General features: G+C 39.5%; 1 protein-coding gene across 2 annotated transcripts in view; it reads right to left on the reverse strand.

Moving 5' to 3' along the window:
• The window catches only part of DIAPH3 (diaphanous related formin 3), a gene marked incomplete at its 3' end in the record, with an annotated part of 518,684 nt that overhangs the window by 186,507 nt on the left and 310,016 nt on the right, over positions 1-22,161 (reverse strand). For both annotated transcript variants that reach the window (XM_084632924.1, XM_084632923.1), the window contains one exon: positions 18,977-19,106. In XM_084632924.1, coding sequence (XP_084489050.1) covers positions 18,977-19,106 — 130 coding nt within the window. The remainder of the gene's footprint in view (positions 1-18,976; positions 19,107-22,161) is intronic.

A 22,161-nucleotide genomic window follows, 5' to 3' on the forward strand; every position in this document is an offset into this window, starting at 1 on the left:
TGCCAATTCCTTTAGCACTCTCGGATGCAACGCATCCGGTCCCATGGACTTGTGCACGTCCAGCTTTTCTAAATAGTCCCTAACCACTTCTTTCTCCACAGACGGCTGGCCACCTACTCCCCATACTGTGTTGCCCAGCGCAGTCTGGGAGCTGACCTTGTTAGTGAAGACAGAGGCAAAAAAAGCATTGACAACATTAGCTTTTTCCACACCCTCTGTCACTAGGTTGCCTCCCTCATTCAGTAAGGGGCCCACACTTTCCTTGGCTTTCTTCTTGTTGCCAACATACCTGAAGAAACCCTTCTTGTTACTCTTGACAACTCTTGCTAGCTGCAGCTCCAGGTGCGATTTGGTCCTCTATAGCCTGTTGCGTGTCTGGAGCAATGCTCAAACTTTGCAGCCAGAATGTCCTTCCCATGGTCATCACCGAGGCTATCACTTTGGTGGGACTATCTGCCACATCTAGAGCAGACTGCAGTAACATTCTGGCCATCAAGCAGCCTTCAGCAACCCATCTGAAATTCCTTCCTGGAGGTTTCAGGCAGCTGGTCTGTAAATTTAGACAGTCATTCAATTTACAAATACATATTTGGACAACAGTGCCTACTTGTTTCCGAATCCACATTTGCAGGGAGGAAGAGGTGTAGATCTTTCTACCCACTAAGTCCATCCTTGTCCTTGTCAGTGGACTTAAATCTGCCCTCTCAAACTGTCATTCACCGCAATTATGACCAGTGAATTAGGACACTGGTGAGAGTAAAGCTACTAAAACCCTTCATCAGGACAAAGTAATGCTTCTCGAAACACTTCGCAGTAGTGCTACAAAGAACCTTTACAGGCTCTAGGAGTGCAATGTTAATAGGAAGGGTCACTCTCCCAAATGCAGATGGCTGCAGGATGTCCAACACCTCTTGGCTAGTCTCCACTTGGATTCCCAGGAAAGTAGCTAGGTGCTGCAAAAGGTCCTGGTAAACCTTGAAGTTCTCAGGCACTGAATGCCAGGAAGTCTAACTGTCCAGGGTCAATGAAGAGACAGTTAACTATGCCAGTGATGGCGCCTGTTCCTGAACAGGGACAATTCTGGAGTCTCTGCAAGACGGAGGAAAACTGGTGCCTGAACTTGTGGTGGCGTGACAGCCCCAGACACTCAAGTTTCAGGTGATCTTGTCTTAGAGCAAGAGGAGGAGTTTAACCTCCGTAACAGAAGAGCATCCCATAAATTGCATGGAGCATAAGGGTAAGAGATTGGTGGCCAGTAGGCACCAGGCCAGGGGCTCCTGTTCCAACTGCGGGAAGGCTGCTGATCTTGACCTGGATGACGAGAAGTTTCAGGGGATTCTGGGGATAAAGGTGGAGCCAATCCCGAGGGTGTGAGCAACCAGTCCAACTCATCAGTCATCCAAAGTGAGAGAGGGATCCATGCTGACTGTGAAAATGGTGCAGCCAGCACCGTGTAACCTTCAATTGTCTCCAGGACTGGCAGCAGCATTGGTAAGGATGTCAGTGACGGTACCAAAGCTGCTGATGGTGCTGAGGTGTAGGGTGGAGAACACGACCACGGTAACATTGGCAGTGCAAAAGTGCAGTGCTGCCAAGAGTTTATTTGTGCCACGCCCAGCATCAGACTCACTTCCACAGTCTGCAGCAAGGGAACATCAGGATGCAGTTCCAACAGACCAAAAGGTTTAGTGGCCTGTCCAGGCAGTGAGGCTGTGGATGCATAGCCCTGGTGATGTCCTGGATCAAATGAGAGCAGAGAAAGGCAGATGAGGTTCACTGACACCTGATATTCCACTGATGTGGATACAGTCAGTGCCACCATCATCCTTGTTGGTGCTGGATTCAAAAGGGCCAGAATACAAGTTGGCAGTACAGCGTCTGTTGCATCCCTAGGCAGTACTGGGGAGAGGTTGGAAGGACCCGCTCCATCCTGTGTGCTGGCATCAGCCATATTCTTCCTGGAGTAGGAAGAAGAGTCTCCACAAGGCCTGGTGAGGTTTTGATTGGTCTTGAGACCTTTCCTTTGGTGCTCTTGAAGAAGAGTGGTTTCTGCACCTCTTCAGAGAGGTGGCGGCTGCGGAGAATGAACTGTCACCATTCATTGAGATTGGCCTCCAATCCAACACAAGCCTCAGTACTGAAGCAGGTGCTCCTTCAGGCGAAGGTCTCAAGCCAGAGTCTGATACCCATCATTTTTTTTTCTCAGAAACAGTATAATTCTGTATTTCATTAAGCTATACTGCAATGTTTCTCCAGAGTTTATGTTGGCCACTTTGGCATGAGTAAGAGCCTCTCATAGTCCAATTCCTCTTCCAATCCCCAAAGCCCCTACTATTTGGTTATTAAAATGTTTCATTCTGTAGAACCCCTGCCAGAGCCCTGTGGACTGTAAGTGGTTCATGTCCTATGTTAACGTGAAGCCAAAAAAGAAAGTTTGTTACCTCTCTGATACAATTTCATTTTTAATTTACTTATTTGCTTTCATAACAGCGATTATTTACAGACCACTTCTAGGGGATAACTGCAGTTCCTAGATTGCTCAGGATGTGTACTGTCTTTTTTAAAAAAAATATGACAGAATATTTTCTCTAGACTTTTCAGATTCCTAGAATCAATTTATTAAAAGATGCATAGTTTTTAGATTATGCACCATTCAGATAGTTGTTACATATCCTAGTGCAAGTTATTTATTAAACAAAGAAAAGCAAGTTTCTCTGATTCTGTTATCTATCTTAGATATTTCTATGGTATCTACCTGGCCCAGGATTATTTGAGTACAGGGACCAGTGGACAAAGTACGAAAGTCAGGAGACCCAGGTTTAATTACAAACTCTGATTCTGAGTCACAGTGTTACTTTAGGCAACTCAATTAACCTCTATGTGCGACAAGTACTCATTCTGTAAAAAGGGGATAATTGTGCTTACCCACCTTTGGAAAGAGCTTTGTGAATGTATAGAATTACTAAGTATCATTATTATAACAATAATATGTCTCAGTGACCATATATTATACACCCAATGTGTTCTATCTGCCTATGCCAGTGAACTGTAACCTCTCTGAAAGAAGTTATTGTTCAGTTTGGCATAAATGAGAGAAATGAAATCAAGGACATTATTATTTTAAAACGCTCATGCAATTGCCTATTATTCCTCATACCACACATGGTCTACTAGAGCCCACCAAATTCCATTCTATTATATTATGAAGGAAAAATATTTCACAATAATTATGTATGATCAAGTTACACAGAGATATTACATAGCAGCTTTCAATAAACAAAATCAATTAAATCTATGCTAAGTCTTACAATGTAAATTAGATTCTTGAAATTATATTCTTTTATGGAGATTTTAAGATACATTAAGTCCCAAATAAAGACAGGACTTAGTTAAGTATACTTCTTTAATGTTCCTAGAAAACTATAAGTAAAATTGTATCAGTTAAGTATAGAAGGTAATAAACATGTTTTTTTTCTAGTGGATGTTGTCTGCCTTGATCATTACCACACAGCAAATCTGTCCACTTAATATAACATGACTCCTAGTGATACCTTACTTCTCAAAAAGGAAAACTTGACACTCCTCTTTAAAAAAGAGCCGTTTGATCTGTACTTTATGTAACAGAGAAATACTTAGTGAGAGACAACGTCTAAATTGTCGGGGTTGGCAAACCTAGGACTGTCAAGAGATCAGCAGAATCTCCTTAATTGGTAGAAGCAAATTTGCCTAACCTATAGGAATCATCTAGTTTAGTGAACTATTTTATGTGCTAAGCTTGGCTAAGACCACTAGATATATGAGAAGTTATGATAAGAGTACATGAAGGATTTCCTTCAGTAAAGGTGGAAAGTAAACACTATCTTTGTACCTTTAAAGGAAAAAGGTCATAAAGCACAGAATAAAATAGTGGTTAAATGTTGCAGAAAAAAATCCATCTTGAGTTACACTTAATTTTGAAACCGGGTTCATCTTGCCCCGAGCCAGGAATCACTTGAAAAAAATATATATGTGAGCAACCTAATTCATGATAGCATTCTTCACTGTAGCATAATTTGTAACACAGTTTAGCTGTATGCTGCCTATTTCAAAATTTGGTGCCGTCCCTACACAGTAGGATGAATCTCTGCCTCTTCTATGTGCAAAAACAATTTTTCTTAACATTTTCACTGATAATACTGAAATCAATGGAAGGTATGAATGTTCAGAACCTTTGAAAATCAGGCCTCTTATTTGGGTGTTTAAATATGGATTTAGGTGCATTACTTTAGGCATCTCAGCTTTAAAATGTTGAACTACGTTCGTAGGTTGTTGATTAGAGAAAGAGAGAGAGAAAGAGAGAAAGAAAGAAAGAAAACTGCCTTTTAAATTTTCTGCTTTTGTATGTATCCATTACATCTATGTTTTTTTTAAACAATGAAGGAGAGAAATAATTTTGTGATTTTAATGAAATGCAGATTTATTCAAGAGGTTGAAACAAAGCTTTTTTTTTTTTGTATGAAAAGCTTTTGAAAAACCTAACGTTACATGACTGATACATACACTCTGGGGTTTGTTTTCCTCTGCATAATAATGCCTACTGTCAATGGCAATTATGCATGCAAACATATGGAAAGAAGAACTTATTTATAATTTCCAAGTTTGAACATTTTTATATACTAAGCCAGGTTTTAAGGTAAGACGATTTTTTAAATTATTAATACAATCAAACACACTGTTCTTGGCACTGTACTATAACACAAATAGTCCCTACGCCATTAATTTACAGTCTAGTGGTACAGATCCTGTGAACACTTACAAATATTAGTAACTTTACTCAGGTGGGTATTAACATTCAGTTAAATGGAAGCACTTGGTGAATAAAGTTATTATTATTTGTATTTTGTAGTAGTACAGGCTCATTTCTTATGTGAAATCTGGAAGAGGTAAGTCAAAGGTGATACATGACCAAGGAGAAGGGGTGAAGGCTTAGCAAACTGAAAGTGACTGGAAATAAGTATGGAGAAGAGTGAAAGAAAAATTAGTGAGGCATCAGTGCTGCAATCATGGGCATAACTGAGGGGTTTGGTGGACATAATGAATTCCAAGATACAGGATGGAATGGAGTTGTGATGCCTACAGGTAAGGAAAAGACATTTGATCTTTGCATGATAGACAAGTCAGTGCAGGGATTAAAAAGAAAAGAGGCATCAGGATCAGATCACTGGGTGAGAAAAAAAAATTACAGCACCATTTTGGACAAACTAGAGTGGGGAAATAAGAGCACGAGAGTGATGTGACAGAAGTCTACAAGACAAGAACTGATTATATAAGCCAACAAAGCTTTATACAATACCCTTTAAACCATCTGGAATCAGGTTTATTATTTAACAACATACAATCATAAGTGCAAAATTACATTAACTCTAGATTGAATTTTCAGAATCATAGATTAAGATACTCTTCTTTATTCTCTGTGATCAACAGATATCATCTGTAATCCACAGATACCCAAGTGTTCTGAAGGAACTCAAATATAAAATTGCAGAACTACTAACTACTTTGTAATCTATCATTCGATCAACTTCTGTACCAAATGACTGGAGGATAGCTAATGTGACACCAATTTTTCAAAAGGACTCCAGAGGTGATCTCGGCAATTACAGGCCGGTATGCCTGACTTCAGGACTGGGCAAGCTGGTTGAAACTTTAGTAAAGAACAAAATTGTCAGACAAATACCTGAACAAAATTTGTTGGGGAAAAGTCAACATGGATTTTTTAAAGGGAAATCATACCTCACCAGTCTACTAGAATTCTTTGACGGGGGTCAACGAGCATGTGGAAAGGGGGATCCAGTGGATATAGTGTACTTAGATTTTCAGAAAGCCTTTGACAAGTTCCCTCACCAAAGGCTCTTAAGCAAAGTAAGCTATCACAGGATAAGAAGGAAGGTTCTTTCATGGATTGGTAACTGGATAAAAGATAGGAAATGAAGGGTAGGAATAAATGGTCAGTTTTCAGAATGGAGAGAGGTAAATAGTGGTGTCTCCCAGGGGTCTGTATTGGACCAGTCCTATTCAACATATTCATAAATGATCTGGGAAAAGGGGTAACAGTGAGGTTGCAAAATCTGCAGGTGATACAAAACTCCTCAAGATAGTTAAGTCCCAAGCAGACTGTGAAGAGCTACAAAAGAATCTAACAAAACTGGGTGACTGGGCAACACAATGGCAGATGAAATTCAATGTTGATAAATGCAAAGTAATGCACATTGGAAAACATAATCCCAACTACCTATATAAAATGATGGGGTCTAAATTAGATGTTACCACTCAAGAAAGTGATCTTGGAGTCATTGTGGATAGTTCTCTGAAAACATCCCCTAAATGTGCAGCAGCAGTCAAACGAACAGAATGTTGGAAATGATTAAGAAAGGGTTAGATAAGACAGAAAATATCATATTGCTTCTATATAAATCCATGTATGCCCACATCTTGAGTACTGTGTGCAGATGTGGTCGCCCCATCTCAAAAAATATATATTGGAACCAGAAGAGATTCAGAAAAGGGCAACAAAAATGATTAGGGATATAGAACAGCTTCCATGTGAAGAGAGATTAATAAGATTGGGACTTTTCAGCTTGGAAAAGAGACGACTAAGGCCGGGATATGCTAAAGGTCTATAAAATCATGACTGGTGTGGAGAAAATAAATAAGGAAGTGTTATTTCCTCCTTCTCATAACACATGAACTAAGGGTCACCAAATGAAATTAATAGGTAGCATGTTTAAAACAAACAAAAGGAAGTATTTTTTCCACACAACGCACAACTGGTGGAACTCCTTGCCAGAGGATGTTGTGAAAGCCAAGACGATCATAGGGTTCAAAAAAGAACTAGGTAAGTTCATGGAGGACAGGTCTATCAATGGCTATTAGCCAGGATGTGCAGGGATGGTATCCCTAGCCTCTGTTTGCCTGAAGCAGGGAATGGGCAACAGGATGGATCACTTAATGATTACCAGTTCTGTGCATTCCCCCTGGGGCACTTGGCATTGGCCACTGTCGGAAGACAGGATACTGGGCTAGACGGACCTTTGATCTGGCACAGTACGGCCGTTCTTATGTTCTTACCCATGATATGTAGTTAAAGTATATATACACAGCAAGCTGCCTTGGTGACAGTAGATGACATAAGCTGCACAATTTTCCCTACAAAAGTAGTAAAACTTTGACTGACCTTCTGCAAATTTTCCCCAAGAAGTGACTCAGTCCTACAATTCTCCCCTTGCCAGCTTCCTGCATCTCATTTCATATATAGAAATTGCATCTGCATTTACCTCTCACATGGCAACAGCTCTTCCAAATCCCTACAATGCACAGACCTACTGAACATAATTCAAAATTCAGTTACACCCATTTTCCTCATGTTATTCACCTGAAAATTGATCAATGTTCTAAAAGTTATCCCTCACCATTTTCAATGGCCAATCTCCCCTCACAATACCAACAAGGAATGTTAGAGACAACAAGAAGGGGTTCTTCAAATATGTCAGAAGAAAAAAAAAAGATCAAGGATGGTGTGGGTGTGCTGCTCAATGGAGAAGGTTAGCTGGTAACAGAAGATGACAGGAAGGCAGAGCTGCTCTGTGCCTACTTTGCTTCAGTCTTCTCACAAAAAAATAACGTGATCGGGCAACTAGCAAAGTTACAATAAACAATAAAGGGGGAGGGATGCAGATCGGGATAAGTAAAGAACATGTCAGTGATCTTCTGACCAGTTTGAATGAATTCACATCAGCGGGTCCTGATGCTATTCACCTGAGGGTACTGAAGGAATTAGCTGAAGAAATCTCAGAGCCACTGGCAATAATATTTGGAAACTCATGGATGACAGGAAAGGTCCCAGGAGACCGGAAAGGAGGAGCCAGGGAACTACAGACCAGTCAGTCTGACTTCAATACTTGGGAAGCTACTAGAGAAAAGTATCTTATTATTTTCCCTTCTGTTTTCTGTGTTACTGTATTGTTTTGTCTGCTAGGAAACAGGATGGGACTTAAACAACAGCCCCAGACCATCTCAATTAACATTTTCTCTTCCCACAAAAAAGAAAATTACCACCTAAGAGACTGTCAGACTTTTTTTTGTTTATAAAAATTCTCTATAGCTAAAAGGAAAGGAAATAAGTGACACTGTTAAAATGAAATCCTCATTTTATACTTCACATTTCAAATGCTTTAATTATTTGTTCTTCTTTAATGAAAATTAAAAAGGTTTTGAATGGTGTTTGCAGACATAGAACTAACCAGGTTGAGGCCTCTGGTCTGACTGTACTAGAAATCTCCAAGAAACCTTGTTTAACCATTTAGCGTTGCAGTGTGACAGGGTAATGTTAACACATTTGACTCTCTGGGCCCATTTAGTCTATTGAAATTTACTCAATGGGGAAGGTTCGTTCAACTGTATAATATATACGACATAGTTAAGTAAACACAAAGCTGAATAATACCATACATAGCAGCCTCAAGTACTTCTAATTATTTTTTTCTCAAAGACTCCATGTTCTTTACAGGCTTTCTAATCAGGCAAGCAACACTGCATAGGAAGAGTGAGCATTCCTTGGAAGAACAAATAGCAGACTGCTACCACAGGGCTTTTTTCTTTCTTTCTTTTTTTTTATCCTTAACTCCCTTCTGCATTGCCCAAGTTCTGCATTATAATCTACATAAGAGCAATGGCCAATAGACTGATTATTGTTGCACAAAGCAAAAGAGGTATTCTGATCGCCACTCTCGGATCATTTTTTGCAGGATACCCAAAGAGACTATCTGAGAAATATCTGCTACTGGCACGTTTCTTCATATTGTTCTTATAGGGAATAAACATTCTTTTTTTTACGCTTAACAGGCCTCTCTGACACAAATTAGTTTTCACTTAGACAATGTGAACAATACAGAAGAGAGTTTACAGACTACACATTAAAACAAAACCTTCTTGGTTTCCAGAGCTGCTTTGTCACACTTGGATTCTATGCTCTAAGGTATTGTTTAATTTTAATATTGACAATGAAAATACAAATCAAAATGGGAGTTAGTTTAATGGCTTCACAGATAAACAGGAACTGTAATGAAAATAATTAATAACCTTCTTTGACAACACATTGATCTTTCCATCTTCTAAGCATGATGTGTCTGTCTGACTTTGTCAAGTGTCAGCTCCTGAATATACATTGATATTAGAAACTTTCAGAATAAGGTAGACCTCATACCAGATAAAAAGACGTAGGACATAGGAATTCAGCACCCTCATTTCTACCCCCGTTCAGGCCTTTCAAACCCTGTCCTCTCAATGATACTTTGGGTGGCACATTATTAAAATAAATTGCTCTTCTCTCTGCAGTGTCCTAGCAAAGGGTGTTCCCATGCGCCATATGTAACAGACCAAATGCAACATTACTACTGTCGGCTGCAGCAGGGCATTTGGAACAGAGCTCTTTTGTTTCTGGTCACTGCTCAGGGATCTCCTCTGCTTCCCCAATTGAGTTTTTGTGGGACTCTTTCAAGGGCTTGAAGAGTCTGCCTGTGGAAAGGCCTCCTCTTTCCCCTTCTTCCCATACTCTTGATATTGTTACTGAGAATCATGATTTCCTCACCTGGAAACTGGTATCTCCAAATCCTAGACTGTGGTGTCGTGAGTGCTTGGAGTATAATCAGAGTGAAAATTTTGTCTTCTACTCTGCATCACTTATTTCTTGTACTCTGGCAACTCTAGATGTTATTGTCCCTCAAATTAGAGATCCAAAATCCTGAATCATCCAAAAGATTTCCTTTCCTCTTCTTAAAATCTCTTGGATAGTACGAACCAGGAAAGGGAATGTTTTACTCAACATCAGAGTGTCTCCGTTGTATTTACACAAAGTACACTTGTTCAGATTTTCAAAAGAAGTGCAGAGGTTTTAACCACAGATCTTCCATTAAATCCCAATCACCAATCATACCTATTAGGAGTGCTAAACTTTTGGAACCACCTAGAACAGGGGTTGGCAAACTGCGGCACGCGTGTCAAAGGCTGCACATGAGCAGATTTTTACTGACACGCTGCTGCCGCCCCCACTCAGCCTGCTGCGTGAATGGAATCAGAGGCCAGCAGTGGGCTGAGCAGGGCCAATGGCTGGGACCCCGGCTGGCAGAAGCCAGTGGACGGAACCCCAGACCGGCGGCAGGCTGAGCTGCTCAGCCTGCCACTAGTCTGGGGTTCTGTCCGTTGGTGTAGTGTATTAAATTTCTCCCCATAGGAATGTGCTACTTGAAGAGCACCAGGACTGGCAGCCGTAAGTAGTACACCATAAGTGGCACATTCCTACGGGGAGAAATTTAATAAACTACTCTGGGGTAGGAAAGGTTGTGCCTCCCCAAACAGCGGGCCCACTTCCTGCCCCCTGACTGCCCCCCTCAGAACCCTCCACCCATCCAACCCGCCCCCAGCTCCTTGTCTCCTGACCGCCCCCTCCCGGGATTCCCCACCCCTTTCCATCCCCCCCCGGATCTCCCCTCCATCCAAGTCCCCGTTCCTTGTCTCCTGACTGCCCCGACCCCTATCCACACCCCCGACCCCTGACAGGCCCCCGAGGATTCCCACACCTACCCAACCGCCCTGTTTCCTGTCCCCTTACCATGCCGCTCAGAGCATCAGGACTGGCAACTGTAAGTAGTACGCTGTAAGTAGCACATTCCTATGGGGAGCAATTTAATACACTACACTTGGCTCCGAGCAGCCCGTGGGAGTTCTCAAAATATGTTCTCTCACCCTTTATCAAAAATTACACTACAATTAGCTTAAAAACTTGAAAACTTAAAAACTTTGTTTGTATATTACAATAATTGTTAAAAAATGTATAATGTTAATAAATACATAGGTTTGATGAAACAAAGTAGTTGTACTTATGTGCCTGTGCTTAATTTGTGTTTTCGATGATTTGCCATCTAAAAAAATCTTTCATGTCTCACACCTCCAAAAAGGGCATCTTGCACCCGCAGGGGGTGCAGGCACCCCAGGTTAAGAACCACTGCACTAAACTGATAAGATCTGCATTTTAATTTAATTTTCAATGAATCTTCCTTAAACATTTTAAAAACCTTGTTTACTTCACATACAATAATAGTTTAGTTACATAATATAGACTTACAGAGAGAGACCTTCTAAAAACATTAAAATGTATTACTGGCACGCGAAACCTTAAATTAGAGTGAATAAATGAAGACTTGGCACACCACTTCTGAAAGGTTGCCGACCCCGACCTAGAAGTTTTCTAATTCCTCTTCGGCCCTAGACCTCCACCCTACGAAGGGCCTATGTTTCAGGAAACCTACCTTTAGGAGTGCCTAATCCTTCTATTCTGTTCACATTTTTATATTATGCATCCAAGTTACTGTAGGACAAGTAACTGTCCACATGCATTCTACTTCTGGTGATCCACAAGCAGTGAGCTCATGTCCACAAATGGGTGTTCAGAATAATGAAACAAGGACTGCAAGAGATCTCTGCCAAAGCAGGTGTCAGATCTGGAGCCCTCTATCAACGAACTCTGCTGGGTACAGATGTGAACTGTTCCACAAATCTCTGAGATTGGAACGCCTCTTAGGGAAGCTATGGAAGCCATTTGTGCTCTGGTGAAGTGGCTTAACTGAGGTGCAAGATGGTGTGATCCCCTGAGAGGATGATGAGCCGAAACAGCTACCAAGTAGACTCTTATGAAGTGAATGGAAAGTCCCAAATACTTCAGGGCAACAAGTAATCTAAAATAATGGCTACTGGGGTCCCGAATGGTAACCGGTGCTTCTGTATACCCCAGACACTCTCTTCTATTTTGCTGCATAAGTCAGTCCAGTGGAGTCCTTTCTACTACAAGCCAGAAAGTTTTGAACTTCTGTGGAGCAGGTTCTGTCTGTGGCCATCACCACACCAGCATCTAGTTTGTGAGTTGCTACAATGTTGTGTCCCTGGGGGGGCAGGGGGTAGAATCTGAGCTTTGGCTTGCATGAGAACATCAGCATGAGCTGGACACATGATTGGGGGCTGAGTTGACAGGGTCATGAGGTCAGAGTATCAGAAATGCCTGGGCCATGCTAGGGCAATCATTATCATCTGGGCTGTATCGTGTCTGAGTCTTCTCAGGGTCCTCGGTATTAGTGAAGTATGTGGGTAAGCCTACATAAGCCCTGATGTCCAGGGGATGAGGAAAATGTCCAAAGATCCTCGGTTGAATTCTCCTCTGGAGCAAAACATTGTTTTGATCCATGACAAACTGGTCTGTCCTCGGCTGTCTGTGACAATTGGGGTTCAGATATCCAGGGAGAGAACAGAAGTTCTGATCTCCAAGTAACTGAATCAACCAATTGAGAAATGTCATTTGTGAAAGATGTCTCCTAATACTGAGGCTTTGAATGACCACTCAGAATTGTCATAATATTGTCTGTTAGGGTGTTCTGCAAACTTGGAAAATGAAGGGCCAATAGTATGATCTGATAGCTGATGCACCAGTCACACAGCTGGATTGCTTTCTGATACAGTGGTGACGGGCGTATTCCATCTGCTTTTATCATACATTGCTGTAGTATTGTTTGTCGGTACTTAGACTCTGGTCACTTGAAGTCTGGACAAGAATGCTGTGCATGATTGACGAACTGTGCTTAGCTCCAGGATATTTATATGGAGATTCATTTTTGGGGAGACCAAAGCCCTTGTGTCTGCAGGTGAGCCAGATAATTCCCCATTCAAGAGTGGATGTATCCATTATTAGAGGTAGTGTGGGCACTCCACTGCATCTTCCATCAAACTAATGGGAAAGAAGACTTTTTGAGAAAGTGTGACCAACCTATCCATGTGGTGTCTGCCTGGTAGATATGCTTATCTCAAATATCCTTTCATGGAGGGACGGTGAACTCTGTCAAACTACTTCCCCTCGGTACATAAAGTTGTTTGTCCCATATGTCTAAAATACATCCTAAATGATGTATTTGGGTGAGCCTGACGTTGAGTGATGAAGTGAATAGTGAGGAACTTGTCCTGTGGTAGGTAGGACTTCACTACTGTGGAGTCTAATACTGCCCCTATTTACTTTATGCTTGGTGATGGAGTAAGAGTGATTTTTTGTCTGTTGGCTCTGAGACATTAGAGCAGTGAAAACTCCAAAGTTTATTTCTAGAGGATTTTTCACTTATAAAGCAACCATCCCTGAAGAAGCTAGTCACTGAGATATGGATAAATCTGTAACTCTTGTCTACTTAGTGAGCTGGCATGACCACCAGAAACTTGATGAATACACTTTGAGCTATGGAGTGTCTGAAGGGAAGCACCTGTAATCATAATGAGACTTTCCCATGAGAAGTATTATAATAATGAGACTTTCCCATGATGAGGTATAATGAGACTTTCCCATGAGAGGTATTTCCAGGGGTCCGAGTGAACTGCTATATGGAAATAGGCATTTTTCAAGTAGTCTTGAAGATCCAAGGTATGGATTATAGAGGCTACAGTCAAGCATTGTGAAATTGAAATGATAGATGAATTTGTTATTCATCTGTGTAGAATGGAACACCAACCTCTTTTCTTCACTAGCAAATAATAAGAGTAAACCCGCGCTGCGCTAGAACTCCAGAGGTACTTCTCCCCACTGCTCCAAGATGCAGAACAAAGTCTACCCCCTTTCTTAGCAATATCTCATGAGAAAGGCCCCAGAAGAGTGATGAAGGAGGGTGAGGGGGTAGGAAAGAAATTGATAGAATATTCTTTGTTCAAGATCTCCAGGCCCCACTGAGGTTATTCAGTTCTGGGCCTCTCAAAAACAAAATTCCAGAAAGGGAAAGAAGAAAATAGATCCTGCTGTTCCATGTGGCTCTCAACAGCACTGTCTCACCTGCTGATAGAAGTTATTGTAGGTTGTGTGGAACTGAAGGACGCACTGGGCCTTCTCTAGAACCTCTACCTCTTCCTTGGAGCCTCAGATAATCTTTGTGGGCCATAGTAGTAGGAATTATCTGCCTGGGATAATTCTGAGGTCTGTGTGGTATTCTCTAGGTGACTGGGGGTGTACATCCCCACAGAGCATAAGGTGGCTCAAGAGAGCTTTAATATATGCAGAGCCTAGCGAGTATGGGTATTGAAAAGATCGTAGTGTGAAGGGTTGGATCACAGAAACCCCCTTGGGGACTGCCACCTGATGTGCCGAGACTACCCCTGAGCCTGTTTCCCCTGGCAGCTTGGGACTTCAGGGTCCTGCCTGGTTTAAGCCAGACATGCTAGCCTGCTGCTAACTCAAACCCAGGTCTGAACCACTTCCCCTAACAGCTGCAGGCTTAACTGAAAACAGTTTAAGAAGTGTTCCTGCCTCCCTCACTCTTCTCTTCTGCAAGAGCTTCCAGGTGTTGTGACTTGTAGGTATAACACGAGGAATCAGCCATTAGAAGGAGGTTTGGGGTAACTGTTGAATATACATGTTAAAAATTTGCTCATTTTTTGGTTTGCTGGTAGTTCTGAAATATTGAATAAATAAATTTCAGGTGAAATTAAACATTTAGTTCAACTCAAAACTAAATGTTTTGTTTAGTTTGAGCATTTTTTTAACTTATTTTTTTCAATAAAATTGAAAGAAGGGTGAAATGAAAACATTTTGAATTTTAAAAAATGAAATGTTTATTTTGAAAATGTCAAAACAAATTGCTTGAACTTTTTGGATTTTTTCCCCCCCTCTGCACGAACAATTTGGTGAAAGACATGAACTCATACAAGTTTCTGGAATTGACAAACCTGAATTTTTTGCCAAAAATTGTTTCAGCCAAAAAAATTCACCCTGCTTTATTCATTATTTCAGTGCAATTTAATGAGAAAGAATACTGTGGTCTGCAAGGTTCATAGTTTAATAAACATGGTTACTATTCGTTAACTAAAAATACAATTTGATAAATCTTTAACCAATAAGACCTGTGTAGGTCAAAAACAATTTATTAAAATTTGAGAAAAATAGTATGCATCTTTAAGAGGACATAAGAAAACATTACGACATTGAGAGGTTCAATAATAACAAAAACTGATTTTCTCTGCAGTACTAACAGCGAAGTTGCAAGCGATTATCTTTCAGAAAAACAACAGCTCTATTGAAGTATAGCTTTGGAAACTGTCATATGAGTAAGCTGTAATGAATGTTCCCCCTACAGATCTAGGAGTACCTAACAACCAGGACTTGTTATGTCACAAAAAAAAAAATAATAATTTATATACGGTAGCCACTCATTGAGCAGACTTCCAGTATTTCAAAAGCAGAAATTTTTAATCAACACATAATGGAAAAGGGAGCTAAATCCTCTCAAGTAAATTAACACTGCACATATCATGCACTATCTACTCTATGTATGCCATATTTAAAAATATAGATCTAAAAATCTCCATTCAATCTTTGATAAAGAAATGACTTGCTTTTTTGTTATAAAATGTCTAATTCACAGTATTGGAAAAACATTACGATTTATACAGTGCTATGAAAACACACACAGAATTGATAACTAAAAGACAGGGTTACTTCTCACAAAACTTTCCAATCTATGTTAATAGCTTGATGAATGATACTTGTAATGATCTGGGATGTACTTAAAAAAATAAAAACTGATATTACCTTGTGAAAAAAAAGAGAGAGAAAGAACAAACTTACTATTGTTCTTTTAAGACAATGTTTCTCAGACTGTGGGTTGACCTCAAGTGGGTCATGACCCTGTTTTAATGAGGTCGCCAGGGCTGGCTTAGACATTCTGGGGCCTGGGGCTGAAGCCCGAGCCCCACCACCGGGGCCGGAGCTGAAGCCCAAGGGTTCCAGCCCTGGGTGGCGGGGCTCATGTTACAGGCCCCCTGCCTAGAGATGATGCCGTCGGGCTTTGGCCTTCCCGCCCGGGGTTGTGGAGCTCAGGCTTTGAATATCCCCCCACCCGGGGCAGCAGGGCTCAGGCTTCAGTCCCTCCTCCTGGGGTCATGAAGTAATTTTTGTAGTCAGAAGGGGGTCATGGTGCAATGACATTTGAGAACCACTGCTTTAAGAGATGGCAATGAAATAAAACTGAGTAGTGAAGAAAAAGCACAACACTGATGCAGCGGGCAAAGCAACTAGCAAAGGAATGAGGAAAAAAATTAACTGGCCGCTGAGACACAGATTCAGATTGAGAATCTAAGGAAAACCAGCATATATAGTATAATCTCACTCTTATAATTTGTATTCCTGATACACAAAACTCAGCCTGTCACCATGTGACTTTAAGTACCATCTGAACAACACCATTAGATGACTTTGAGAGTCAAATTAATTGTAAATGAACACTCCTACACCATTCAGAGATTGTTTTTTAAAAAAAACAACAAACATCAGCCTTTGCAACACAATACAAGAAAGATGTGGAACAATTACAAAAACAGAAGGCTTTTACCAGCGTGAGAGGCCATAAGTATTAAAGATCATAATCAACAACTTGGATTACACCCAGAAACAAATGGCTATCCATGATAAAGTATGGAGCATTAGCAAAATAGCCTAATAGAGATATGCTACACTGAAGAGGTGAGTCTCACAGTGATGAATCAAGTATGATTCCCATGCTGTTGACTTAATTGACAAAAGTTTGGCAAGCACCCACTGTATATGGCACAGCCATCACCCAGTTTACAGCATCACTTCCTTCTTTTGTGGATTAATTTTAGCTAGGTCAGCCCTCATCTATCCCTATGGCCACCAGACACTGGAAAGGAATAAGAAGAATCCAACATCTGGATTTGATTTAAAAAAAAATATAGAACTGAGTAGCATAACTCACTTGCCAAAGCTTTGCAACCTAGTGCCTACTACTTAGGTGCCTAAAACCATATTTAGGCACTTAAATAAAAGTAGCCCAATTTTCAAAGGTGCGAAACAGTTGCAGTTCCCACTGACTTCATTAAGATGTGCAGGTGCTTAGCACTTCTGAAAAATCAGGTCATTTATATTTGGGGACCCAAATAAAATTTTAGAACCTTAACTATAGACACTCTTATTTGAAAAGTTTGGATACTTTCTCTCCCAGAAGCTGTACATGTACTCTGAACACTAAGAGATAGCAGAATAGCAACATTAGAATTTAACATGAGAGATCCTATGGAGATAAAAAGTAATTACTGAGAACAACCCATTAGTTCCCAAAAATGAATGTATGAACACCCTCCAATCCACCCTGGATTCCAAACTGGGAAAACTAGTTCCTCTGGACTGCAGCCAGCCTATTGTTCTAGATTGGACCCATTTGAATGGCAGACCATCAAGGTTGAGGACACTTGATGGCTTTCCCATTGTTAGTCTTTTCGGTAGGTGTAAGGATTTCTTGTCCCAGCCCATATGCTGGGAAAGTGAAGGGTACTGCACAGGCTGCAATCAAAATGGCATTCACAAAACAGAATGGAGTTGACAGATTGTTATAGATACATACGGGCATATAGAAATCCATTACACTCGGTCTGATCCTTCTGCCCTTTTCTTTCAGTAATATTTTAATACAATAGTGTGGCTGTGGTTATTTAAACTCCTCTCATAATATAGAGAAAAATGCAGCCTATAAGCTTGACAAATATGGTCTTTACCCTACAAGATTAATTGTTTATGTGGCAATAAATGAAGTCTGATAAAATATAATAAAAGTAACTATGATGGTCAATACCCACAAATATCACCACAATATACTCCACAGTCTTCCTATGATGAGCGCATGGATGCTTCCCTGAGAACATGCAACACCACTATTTATGCACAAAAGTAAAGCATGGATAAATTAATAATTCCTCCAGCTACTATGGACTAAATGCTAAAAGTAGCATTGTTAATAAATGTATAAAGCATTTGTAAGACAAAACATATACAAATACATCCATATTTATAAGAAGTAATGTATGCCAATTGAATCTGAAAATTAAAAATGAGTGAGAACAGATTTTTATATATATATATATATATATATATATATATATATATATATATATATACACACACATACATATATGTATCTCTCTCTATATATATATAGATATATATATATGAATGTAGCTTGGGTGAATGTGAGCGACCACTATGTCACCAATGGCGGGGGGCAGAAGGGGGCCAACAGTGTGAATCTAGGGATTTTGGCAGGAAAGGCTACTTGAGCCATGAGAGGTGTCACTGTGCAAGGCAATATACTCCCCACTACATTTCTGTAAGCTAGAAAAACTATTAACTTCAACAATTTGCATAGCCAATCACTATTTTACTCATAGTGCTTTCTGCAGGAGTATGACAATGCTGAGAAGCCTCTCAATTTCTAACTCTATGCCCAGTTGAGTTTAAATTAGTCATGCTATGTCTTCATATATATAGAAGAAACTCTTAATTGTGATATTATATGTAAAAGTCTTCTGCTGCTTAGATTGAGATGTACAAGAGGCTATGCTATATAATGAGGCGGTAAAGTGGAATTTATCTTCCCTGGCTTCCAGTACTACTGTTGCATGAAGAATTTACAGAAAGGAAAGAAAACAGGAAATTTCTGTGATTAATGTTTTTTGTTTTTATTAGAATGATTACATGACAAGCTTTTCAGAACTACTGTGTTAAATTTGGGAAAGTACTGTTTAATTGCAGTTGATTTTTATGATAAAAAGATCAGAAGATTAAAGTAGTTTGAGGTTTGTTCATACAAAATAAAAATATATATATCTATTTTGATACCATGGACATAGGGTATATGCCGGAAACTGTTTTGGGGACTATTTTAGAGCTCTTCTATTTTATTATTGGAGGTAGCAGGCATATATCTGAAAGTTCAATTGATTGACCTACATAGTATGTACATCAGATTATTAAGTGTGCTATTTAATGTTAGCTTTCAATTAAAATAAATGTAAATTGTTAGTTACAGACATTAAAGTGCCATCAAAATTAAAATTTTCATTTAATAATACAAACCTTTACTAGCTTTGTCTAAATGTTGCAAATCTTCAACAAAATTCAGGACATCAGGATACTTCTCCTCACATATTTCAACGAGAAAATGGAGCAAAGTTGTTTTCTGATCTGCTGACTTTGTGTCCTTTAACTAGAGAAGTAAAAAAAAAATATATATATGTTGGGAATGAGAATGGTTTGAATTATTCTTACATTCAAAGTACTTTAACAACTCTGAATGTTATGAAGATAAGAGCCAAGCTGTTAAACTGATGCAGCTTTATGTAAGCGAACCGTAACATGATTGATTGGCTGTTTTTGTTGATTTATTTTGGTTGGTTAAAATTTAAAGTAGATTCTAAATACTGACTAGTTTAACACTTATCTACCAAATATTTGTTTTTTTCCAATGAAAAGTAAAGGAGTATGCTAAATTATGAAATATGAAGCTCAAAACACTTAAGCTGTATTTAAATGTCTTCAGAAATGCAAGGGATGAAATATATTAAAGCACAAGAATGGTATGCGGTTACCAAGATGTTTGTAATTTTTTTTTAAATGAAAAGAAAGATTCCAATAACAAACTTATTCATTTCCAATCTTGAACAATTATCTATAAAAATACTGCTCCACATTGGCTATTTACATAAGCATATTAACACCTAAAGATGTGAATCCATGTATAAGCTCTTTTGCGCTCCTTACTGGTGGAAAAAGTTTCTTCTTAAGCATCATTTTAATTTGGGAATAGGATCTGCCTTAAGGCTCAAAAGAGACCAACTGAGTCAAAATTTTGGTAGCCTATGAGGGTCCCCCTCCACACACACACACAATATATTTAGCATATATTGATCCAACTGAAGTGCAAATGAGTCAGTGTCCTTAAATCATGTGCTCTACGATATACACTGGATGCATTAAAAAAATTAATTCCAGTTTTAGAGATATTACCATTTTCAAACATATTCTGACAATGAAGGATGTCATTAGAATTGGTATTATCTATAAAACCAAAATGAACTTTAAGTGTGCCCACTGTATATAAATCACATTAGTTTTCAACTCTGTCTGACAAGAAATAATAATCCAATTCACAAAAAGATGGGTAGTTAAACTATGTATTTACAGAACAAACAGTCTTCAGGAAATTCCAGCTAAGGCATAGGTTAACTCTCTCCTAAATCTAAATTGTTTGGTTTTCTTAAAGGAGGGATATTAACACTTCAGATGAAAGAAATAAACTCCATTAGCCCATAAGTAACATAACATGATATGGATGAAATTCTGGCCCTATTGAAGTCTATGTATGACTTCAGTCAGTGTATGACTACACTGCAACTAAACACACGCAGCTGGCTCATGCCAGCTGATGTGGGCTCACAGGGCTTGTGCTGCAGTGCTATAAAACTGCAGTGTAGACATCTGGGCTTGGGCTGGAGCCCAGGGTCTCGGACCCCACAATGGGGGAAGGTCCCAGACTCCAGAACCATGGCTATTTTTTCCCACCCACCTTACAGTAATTTCATGTAGACTACATTTCCCTAGTTTGCTTATGAGAATGTCATGTGGGATTGTGTTAAAAGCCTTACTAAAATCAAGATACATCACATCTACTGCTTCCCCACTATCAACTAGGCCAGCAATCTTGTTTTAGAACCCTGTCATCCTTCAGCACACATTGCTTCTGTGTTAAAGGGAAGGAACCTGAAATCTAATATGTAAAAAATTTTGTAGTTGTTTCAGGTACTATACTTGACTCTGAGGAACTTTGATAGTTTTTTGGTTTTACAATTTGTCCATCTGTGAAAGACCAACTCAAACATGAAAAACCAAGCAAATAACTGACTATAATAGAAAAAAATAAAACGAACTCCACCGCACCTCATAAAGTTGCAACAAAAATTGTATTAAGAACCTAATCAATTCTCAATAGAGACAATAGCAGTGGAGGACATTCCACATCTCATAGGATATACTTGTTATTAAGAACTGAAGTACACAAAGTTTTCAAAGTATAAAGCTTTATCTCCAAAGTCTTTAAGCAATGAAAAGTGAAATGAAAAATGCAAACACTATACTAAAAATCACACTTTTTCCTATGGGTGTTAAAAATAGCAGCAAAAATTATTGTAATTGAAACATTAGAATACAAAAAATCCACATCAACTACGGTTTATTTTGTGCATTTGATTATATCATATATAGTCAGTAGTTTTTCCTGCTTGTGGTGTTCTTTCACACCCCAAAGGGAAGAACAATGTTTAAAAAAATAGGAAAGTAACTTTTTAAAAATGACAACATATGTTGAAAGTGTCCCTTTAATTTCTTTTGAAAACCATTTCTTAATGAAAATATGTCTGCAGACAAAACTCACACAGACAGACAGACAAACATGTCCAGGCATGTGTAGATCTAAACTAAAATACCAGCTTAGTTCCAAACAGTTTTGCATCTTTGCATGTTGAACGTTAGAGAGAATGTATATAGTACAGGCACAGAACCAGTTTTTAAAATACTTTAAACTCAGTTATTTTTAATTAGCCTAGAAACCACTCTTTATTAAGAACTATACATCTTCAAATTTGCACATTTTAAATCATCAAAATGGTACCGAGGCTCAAATCAAAAATGTTTCTTAATTTGGTTACAGCACAAAATATCATTGTTTCAACAATGCATAATGGTGTGAGTAAGACAGCAGGGTGAAGAGAGAGAAACCCAGTTACTTACCTGTATTGTGATATATTACACAACTATTCCATGTATGAGTGTGTGAGGTATGTGCCCCAATGGGTACTTCACTTCAGGTGTGCATCCCCCTCCTATGCTCCTTTGTTCTGAGATATTGGGTAGCAGAGTCAGTTTGGCCTGTGCCTGGGTCCCACATATTCTCGAGCCCTGTACTGAGGATACATAGAGCTGTGCGAGTGAAGCACCCTGAGTTCCTTCTCTACTGCCAAGTCCCGCAGAGGATACTCCAAAGCTGATAGCAAAGAGGGTGGGTAGTGAAGCACCCATAGGGAGAAGAACTCCAGTTATTGAACAAGGTGAGTAACTTCTCCTTCTTTCTGAGTAGCATCCTTTTGGGTGCTTCACTTTAGGTGACTCCCGAGGAGTATCCCCACAGGAAGGAGGGTGCTTCAGAACAGAGTCTAATATTGAAGACAGAACTGCATTGCCAGCTGCAGCATCTGATCTAGAGGCAT

The sequence above is a fragment of the Lepidochelys olivacea genome, assembly GCF_965140295.1.
Source record: "Lepidochelys olivacea isolate rLepOli2 genome assembly, chromosome: 1".
Classification (NCBI taxonomy): Eukaryota; Metazoa; Chordata; order Testudines; family Cheloniidae; genus Lepidochelys; species Lepidochelys olivacea.